At 42.1% G+C, this 9,184-nt stretch overlaps 1 protein-coding gene across 1 annotated transcript in view; it reads right to left on the reverse strand.

The window, feature by feature from the left end:
* Positions 1-8,371, reverse strand: part of sdr42e2 (short chain dehydrogenase/reductase family 42E, member 2) — a 38,195-nt gene extending 29,824 nt beyond the window's left edge. The window contains exons 1-2 of the mRNA XM_043711066.1: positions 8,087-8,371; positions 5,037-5,132 (exon numbers count right to left, since the gene is read on the reverse strand). Of these exons, the coding sequence (XP_043567001.1) occupies positions 5,037-5,132; positions 8,087-8,371 (381 nt within the window). The remainder of the gene's footprint in view (positions 1-5,036; positions 5,133-8,086) is intronic.
* Between the last annotated feature and the right edge of the window lie 813 nt (positions 8,372-9,184).

The following is a 9,184-nucleotide window of genomic DNA, read 5'->3' on the forward strand; positions in this document are numbered from 1 at the left end:
GGATGAACTCAGATTTCTCCAGTTTCCTCATTTCTCCTCTCCCCACCTTGTCTCAGTCAAATCCCTCGAACTCAGTACCGCCTTCCTAACCTGCAATCTTCTTCCTGACCTCTCCGCCCCTACCCCACTCCAGCCTCTCACCCTCACCTTGACCTCCTTCCACCTATCGCATTTCCAATGCCCCTCCCCTAAGTCCCTCCTCCCTACCTTTTATCTTAGCCTGCTGGACACACTTTCCTCATTCCTGAAGAAGGGCTTATGCCCGAAACGTCGATTCTCCTGTTCCTGGGATGCTGCCTGACCTGCTGCGCTTTTCCAGCAACACATTTTCAGCCCACTATTATGGCCAATATTTATTTTGAGTTTGAGTTTGATTATTGTCACATGTACCAAGATACAGTGAAAAGTGTTATTTCGCGTGCTAAACAGGCAGATCATACCATACAATATGCATCAGAATAGCAGAAAAGATTGCAATATACAATGTTACAACCTCAGAGGTGGTGCAGAGAGAGAGAGAGAGAGAGATCAGAATTAATATTTGAGAGGTCCATTCAAAAGTCTGATAACAGCGGGGAAGAAGCTGTTCTTGAATCTGTTTATTTGATTATTCAAATTTTTATATTTTCTGCCAGACAGAAGAGAGTGTAACTAGGGTGGGAGGGGTCTTTGATGGTGTTGGTTGCTTCCCTGAGGCAGCGGGAAGTATAGATGGAGTCAATGGATAGAAGGATGTGATGGACTGGGCTGTGTTCACGACTCTCTGCAGTTTCTTGCAGTATTGGGAAGAGCAGTTGCTGAACCAGGCTGCGATGCATCCAGATAGGGTGCTTCCTATAAGTGCCTCCATAAACATTGGTAAGAGTCCTTGTGGACATGCTGAATTTCCTTAGTGTCATGAAAAAGTCAACTACTTCTGAAGCATTCTCCTTGTTGTAGTTAAGGAATCAAGGTGTACAAAGCAAGCACCCCAAAAAGTAATGATCAGATAGTGATTGAGGGATAAATACTTTCTCCCTTCTCAAGCAGATATAAAAGAAATACCAGAACATTGAAAAGACTACTGAAATTTAGGTCTTAAAAAAGGACACAGCCAAGTTGGGATAAAAACTGGCCAAAACAACTGGGATAACTCCTCTGCTGTTCTTTAAGGAGATGTTGTGGGATCTTTTATTATTGTGTTTTCTTGACTGTTGTGTCGACATGGGTGGACCAGAACAGATTGTTGGTGATCGTCACTCCCAGGAACTTGACGCCTTTCAACCAGCTCCACCTCAGCACCATTGATGCAGTTGGAGTGGGCCTTCCACTCCACTTCCTGAAGTCAATGACCAGCTCCTTCTCTTTGCTGTCATTGATGGAGAGACTGTTGTCTTTACACCATGCCGCTCAGCTCTCTATCTCCTTCCTGTACTGTCTCATCCTTGTTTGAGATCCGACCTACAACAGTGATGTCGTTGATAAACTTGTAAATGGAGTTGGGACAGAATTTAACTCAAAATGTTAACAGTTCCTCTCTCCACAGGTTTTGCCAGACTTGCTGAGTATTTCCCACATTTTCTGTTTTATTTCAGATTTCCATCACCCACAGTATTTCACTTTTATTAACATTTGTGTCTCTGAGGGAAAGGTGGAGAAGAGCACCACATCTTCCTGCTCCTGCTTGCCACTGAGTGACTGTGAATGAGCGAGGAAAGGATTAGTCTCCACCGTGATGCCTTACGTGGTGTAACAGCCTTGTAGCCCTCGCTGACACATGGATTGATGCTATGGGAAAGCTGCTGTACCAGGGAAACCAATCCGACTGAAAAGCAGCATCTGCTGGGCAGCAGCCAGGCACTGAATCTGATCCCAAGGTCATTCAGAACGATCAACAACAAATTAAGAAATCAACAGATGTTAGACACTGCCTTGCTTCCACAAACGCCCACTCTTCAATTATTAAAGGGCTATTTTCCAGACCGCCCGAACCTCTATCAGGCTACTTTCAGGTAACTGCAGAACAGCCAAGAAGGGGCATTAAAATTTAATAAAGGACTGTAATTTACTTGCTGTTTCAGTGAAGGCAGAGGGCCACAGAGAGGGCAGTAAATAGACTAAATTAGTGCTCAAAAGAATCTGTGTCCAATAACATCCTATTCCTGGAGATTTCAAACCATTCAATTCTTTAAAGAAAAGATGTGCAACACATAAAGAAAGACTTGCACTTCAACAGTGCTATTCACAACAACCTTGGAATGTCTCAAAGTGCTTTATATCCAATCAACTATTTCTGAAGCATTCTCCTTGTTGTAGTTAAGGAAGCAAGGTGTACAAAGCAAGCACCCCAAAAAGTAATGATCAGATAATGATTGAGGGATAAATACTTTCTCCCTTCTCAAGCAGATATAAAAGAAATACCAGAACATTGAAAAGACTACTGAAACTTAGATCTTCAAAAGGACACAGCCAAGTTGGGATAAAAACTGGCCAAAACAACTGGGATAACTCCTCTATTGTTCTTTAAGAAGATGTTATGGGATCTTTTACTCCCACCTGACAGGGTAAATAGGGGAAAGGTTTAATGGTTCATCTGCATAATGGCATCTCTAATTACATTCCTGAAGAAGGGCTTATGCCCGAAACGTCGATTCTCCTGCTCCTTGGATGCTGCCTGACCTGCTGCGCTTTTCCAGCAACACATTTTCAGCTCTGATCTCCAGCATCTGCAGACCTCACTTTCTCTCATCTCTAATTACAACCCATCTTTACCATGATGTTCCTCTTACCTCTGAGTCAGAGGATTGTGGATTGAGGTCGCTTTCTAGAACTTCAGGACAAGATCAGTATTGACACTCCAGTGGAGTACTGAGGGAATATAGCACTGTCGGTCATACTGTGTCTCAGAAGAGGTTTTAAACTGACGCATTGTCTTCCTTCTCAAGTGGATATGAAAATATCAAGGCCCTAAAAATACTGAAATTTAGAATTTCAAAAGGACACACATAGGTTTTCAGGTGGGCAGATTTGTAACAAGTGAAGTTCAATGCAGAGAGGTTTGGGGAGATGCGTTTGGTAGAAAGAACATGGACAGGCAATACACATATGGGTCACAATTCTAAAAGGTGTGCCAGGCAGAGGGAGCTAGCTGTATATGTGCACACATCATTGAAGGTGGCAGAACAAGTGGAGTGATGAGATAATAACACATACAGTGACATTGGCTTTATAAAGAGCAAGAAGAAGATGTTAAATTTATATAAAGACATTTTTTAGACCAGCTGGAATTCAGTTCTGAGTTCCACACTATAGGAAGCATATGAATGCATTGACAATTGCGCAGAAGAGATTTACAAGATTGGTGCCCGGGATGCGAAACTTCAGATATGAGAATAGTTCGGCCAAGTTGAGACTGTTCACTTTGGAGAGAAGAAGTGACCTGATAGAGGTTTTTAAAATCATGAAGGGTCTGGATAGCCTAAGGTAAATAGGGTAAGGATAAACTTTTTAAGCTCTTAAAAGGATCAAAAAAAAGAGAGAATAGATTGGAAGTGATTTGCAAAAAAGTAAATGTAATGTGAGAAATATCTTTTTCACACAGCAAGTGTTTGGATCTGGAATGCGCTGCCTGGCAGCGTACTGGAGGGATGTTTAATTCAAGAATTCAAGGGCGATTATTTCTATTTAAATCATCATCAAATGTTCAGGGGTATGGGAGAAAAGGCAGAACTCCTTGAAAGTGGAGTCGCAGGTAGATAGGATAGTGAAGAGGGTGTTTGGTACGCTTTCATTTATTGGTCAGACTATTGAGTACAGAAGTTAAGAGGTTATGTTGCAGCTGTACAGGACATTGGTAAGGCCTGATCTCCTTCCTATTGGAAAGATGTTATGAAACATGAAAGGGTTCACAAAAGATTTACAAGCATGTTGCCAGGATTGGACGATTTGAGCTATCAGGAGAGATTGAATAGGCTAGTGCTGTTTTCCCTGGAGTGTCGGAGGTTGAAGGGTGACCTTATAGTCGTTAATAAAATCATGAGGGGCATGGATAGGGTAAATAGACAAAGTCTTTTTCCTGGGGTGGGGAGTTCAGAACGAGAGGGCATAGATTTAGGGTGAGAGGGGAAAGATATAAAAGAGACCTAAGAGGCAACTTTTTCACTCAGAGGGTGGTATGTGTATGGAATGAGCTGCCAGAGGAAGTGGTGGAAGCTGATACAATTGCAACATTTAAGAGGCATTTGGATGGACATATGAATAGGAAGGGTTTGGAGGGATTTGAGGCGGGTGCTGGCAAGTGGGACTAGATTGGGTTGGGATAGCTGGTCAGCATGAATGGGTTGGACCGAAGGGTCTGTTTCCGTGTTATACATCTCTATGATTCTATGATTCTAAATGCAGTAAATAAAGAGGCTCATTTGGAGAACCAATGAAGACATAATGGGCCATTGGCTCTCCCTCGGCACCCTAACAGTTCTGAGATTTATTGGCAATAAAACATCATGAGGTTTTGAGGGGAATTTATTAACTATACATCTTTCCTTTTGGCGCAGGGGTGGAGTCAGCACCCCAAATTTTATACTCAAGTATTTGGAGTAGGATTTTAACTCACATGTTTTGACTCCATACCACAAATGATGCACACTGAACCATATTTCCACCATACTTTATGCAGTTCAGTAGAAACAGGAGTGGACAATAGGACTGCTGTCACTCCAGATTTCCTCTACTGCTATCTGAACCCATTGTCTACTTTATAAGACCATAAGACATTGGAGTGGAAGTAAGACCATTCGGCCCATCAAGTCCACTCCGCCATTCAATCATGGCTGATGGGCATTTCAATGCCACTTACCTGCACTCTCCCCATAGCCCTTACTTCCTTGCGAGAGGGAAATCTACTCCGCAAACTGCCCTCCCTTCAATTCCACCTCCCCACAATGATGCTAAGCTTTCATTTGTGAAACTAAAAGACTGTGAACCAAGAACCACTGATAAAACAGTGAAAAGGAAAACCTACTGCTCCTGCATTATCCAAGTATGGCTGTAACACTCACTTGCTCTGTGCCTGACATTCCATAGGAAGCAGCATGGTAAACACAATCAACCCCTTCACAGGCCCGATAGAGAGCATCATAATCCCTAATGTCACTCTGTAAAAAGATGGAAATTAATTCTGTCAGATCATCAGTGGTGTTAGAACTTTGTGATTTGTAGAATCAGGGGTGGAGCTATTAAGACTCATACTGGAAACACCAGACACCAGACAACTAACAATGACACAGCAACCAATATTTAACTAACTCGTATTGAAGGGTTCAGAATTATGAAGATTTAATCCAGTGGAGATGGGAAGATGGTTTTAAATACAGTGAGTTGTTGTGATCCGAAAAGGGCACTGGAGCAGATTTGGTAGTGACTCTCAAAGGGGAATTACATTAATCCTTCAAAAGGAAGACATTCACTGGACCATGGGGAGAGGGCAGGAAAGTGCAATAATTGGATAGCTCTTTCAAAGAACCAGCACAGGACGATGTGACAACTGGTCTCCTTCAATGCTCCATGATTTGATAATGAAAGTTTCCTGTTCTATTTTATTCTCTCACCATACATTCAGTGGCTAGCAACACATTATAATCTAAGTTTTAAGATGTGAATGCACCATTATGTCTAGTAAAGGGCAGGGGAGGAGAGAATTTTATTTAATCAATCCGTGCAATGTGGATATTGCTGGATGGACCAACATTTATTGCCCATCTCCAGTTGGGCTTAAGAAGGTGGAGGTGAGCTGTCTTTTTGAACCATTGCAGTCCGTTTAGTGAAGGTACACTCACAGTGCCATTAGGGAGAGAGCTCCAGGGTTTTGTCCCAGCCACAGTGAATTAACAGTAATGTATTTCCCCATCAGGATGGTGTGTGGCTTGAATTGGCGCATGTCCCACAGATCTGGCAAGGCTCTGTAAGGATGGGCATGTCAGACAGCCAATAGGAGGAGTCTGTGAAGATGGTCATATTCAGGAATCTATGGCATCAATTTGTGGGCAGGGTATTCAATGGCAAGAGATCTTGTGATGAAATCTTCAGGAATATGGGAATCCTAGTTAAAGTGAATCTCTCACTCTACATTTAACCAGAAATACAACAAATGAATCATAAGGTGCTGGATTATCAAAAGGTCACATGAAGGAGGACAGTGGGTTATTGGTGAATCATGTGGGGTCTGACGCCAAACAGACACTCTGGACTTTTGATCTGGTTACCTTTAGAAAGGGAACACAGAGATGCTTTCAGAATCTTTTCTCAGGAGAATTATTGCAGGTCTTGTGAGACAGAAGGTTCACAAGCAGCCCTCATGTGCCAAGAGAGGTCTTTGCTTCTTTCATGTGTTCAAATAGATTTACCACCTACTATTTTGTAAAATCAGTGGGGTCAGCCCTTAGCTACGTGACTTCCCACAGATTCTTCAACCTTTTAGGTTTCATCCAGGTAAGGGGCCGTGATTTAATAAATGTGAACAAGTGAAATAACATGCATTCAGCTGGTAACTTCACATAAACTAAATTTTTATAAGCAAAATTAAGCCATTTTGATTCAACTGTGTAAATTAAGTAGTGAAACCTAATGTTTGTTTGCCAATACCCAACACCAGCTATCATTCACTCAGTCCCTTTTATGTCATTCTACAGAATATCCATTTCATTAACAACGCAGTATTGTTCTTGTGTTGAGTGAAGAGAATTTAATTTGTAGAAAGGCTATTAATCAAAGTAACTTATCATTCATCTAACCAGACCCCCTGCCTCCCTGGCTAAATCTCTGTGAGTGCTGTTCAATTACACAAACCTGCCACAGATGTAGTCTTTCCACACAAGTTAATATTAGCAGCAACATAAGCATTGTGCTTTTGATCTGATCTCTCGCTTAACTAATGAAACCTTTTGACTAATCTCTGAATTTCCAGTAAATACTATGTTTGTGAGTAATCAGCCTTCAGTCTAAAAGACCAATTGCTGAAAAGGAGCATTGGATAGACTTACAGATGAGAAAGGCTGCTTGTCACATCTTAGTCTGTCCATCCATCCGAAAAGAACTTCCAGTCCCTGTATCACAACATCAAATTGTTTCAAGTAACGTTGTAGTCTCTACTAACATACTCAGGCCCTGACTCTACTTTCTCTCCAAAAACCTGCTGAGTTCCTCCAGCAATTTCTGTTTCTGCCTCTGATTACATTTTATTTTCTCCAGAGGTTGAGGGATGACCTTATAGAGGTTTATAAAATCATGAGGGGCATGGATAGGATAAATAGTCAAGGTCTTTTCCCCAGGGGAGTCCAAAACCAGAGGGCTTAGGTTTAAGGTGAGAGGAGAGAGATTTAAAAGGGTCCTAAGGGGCAACTTTTTCATGTAAAGGGTGGTATGTGTATGGAATGAGCTGCCAGAGGAGGTGGTGGAGGCTGGTACAATTACAATATTTAAAAGGCATCTGGATGGTTATATGAATAGGAAGAGTTTAGAGAGATATGGGCCAAATGCTGGCAAATGGGACTAGATTAATTTAGGATACCTGACCGGAATAGATGAGCTGGACTGAAGGGTCTATTTCCATGCTGTACACCTCTATGACTCTGTGTGAGAAATTTTCTAATGTCAATACAGAATTTGCTCTTTCTCTAAATCAACACTTTGGTATCAATGGTGTCAATTTTTAACTTGGAGTTTTCTGTTTTACTTTATTTACCATCTGGTATATAGACCCTCTAACGGGGCTGAAAAGCCCATCTTCAGTCTTTCCTCATATCAAAATCCTCTGACAGTTTCTGTTGCAACCTCCCCAGGGATGATAGTACACACCTTTGTAGCATGTAAGACTTGACCCTGGTCCTCCTGACACAATCGCTTGAAGTTAGGGGCCAATCTCCTTAACTCTAACTAACATCCACACAATGATGGACATGAAAAGCATTACTACAGCAACAACAAAAACAGACTGTGGGGCAGAGAGAGAAATTCAAGCATTGTTAAACATGATTTGTCAATGTGTTTGGCCATTATTCTCCACGTCTGACTGAACTGTAGTTCATGTAAACAAATTAAGTAATGATTTTACCTGCAGGAAGAGAGCTCCTTCTGGAAGGCACCATCTTGGTTTGTGAATGTCCACAAGGATGACAGACACGCCAGATTGGGCAAGAGTGCAGCTGAGTCTGAACCCAAAATATCCTGCGCCTCCCGTCACCAGGGCACTCCTGGAATTCTTCAAATTTACCTGTCTCACATGCCCATTGACTGAACAGCCATGTGTCTTGGGCCAGTGGGGTACCACTCCATTAAACCTGCGCTCACTGCTGCTCCCAAAGAGTACACCTGTTGGATTCACCTTGTATAACTCCATTTGAGTATCACTTGAGGAGGAAGATGGAAGTGTCGCTGTCCCTTCAAAATGTCACCAGCCCAAATCAGACCACTGGGGAATAGCAAGAAACTTCGTTAATAGCAAAAAAAAGTTTGGATGTTTTCTCTAAATTAATCAATGCGCTGTCCCAGCGTCGGCAACCAAAAGCCAAAGAAATCTTTTCTAAAGCTGCAAGACCAATAAAGTTGCCAATCAACGGCTAAGTAATTCTTCAGATGCTGAACTGATCTGCGCAGCAAGACTTAACCAACACTTAGGTTTGCCCTGATAAGTGGCAACTGAAATTCATGCCAAACAAATGCCAGGCTCTTGAACAAGAGATAATTTAATCATTGTCCCCTTGATATTCAACAGTATTACAATCATTGAATTCCTTGGTACTAATGTCCTGGGGGTTAATTTGACCAGAAATGTAAATAGACCAATTATATAAATATTGGGTAGGAGAATAAAGTCGGAGGCTGTAAATTCTGCAGCAAGTAGCTCACCCTCAATCCCACAAAGCCTGCCCATTATTTACAAGGCACAGGTCAGGAGTGTGATGGAATAATCTCAGTTTCCCTGAATGCTTATGGCTCCACCAGCATCAAGAAGCTGAATATCATCCAAGGAAAATTAAAATCCACTTGACTGGCACCCCAACCATCACCCTAAACAGTGGCTCACTGTTGATCTAGAAAACAATTGCACCAATTCACCCAGGCTTTGTTGATAGCATCTTCCAATCCTGTGAGCTGCAGCACCTTGAAGGACAAGGTGGGAAGATACAATTGGGAAGATCACCATTGCCAG

This window comes from Chiloscyllium plagiosum, chromosome 21, assembly GCF_004010195.1.
Source record: "Chiloscyllium plagiosum isolate BGI_BamShark_2017 chromosome 21, ASM401019v2, whole genome shotgun sequence".
Classification (NCBI taxonomy): Eukaryota; Metazoa; Chordata; class Chondrichthyes; order Orectolobiformes; family Hemiscylliidae; genus Chiloscyllium; species Chiloscyllium plagiosum.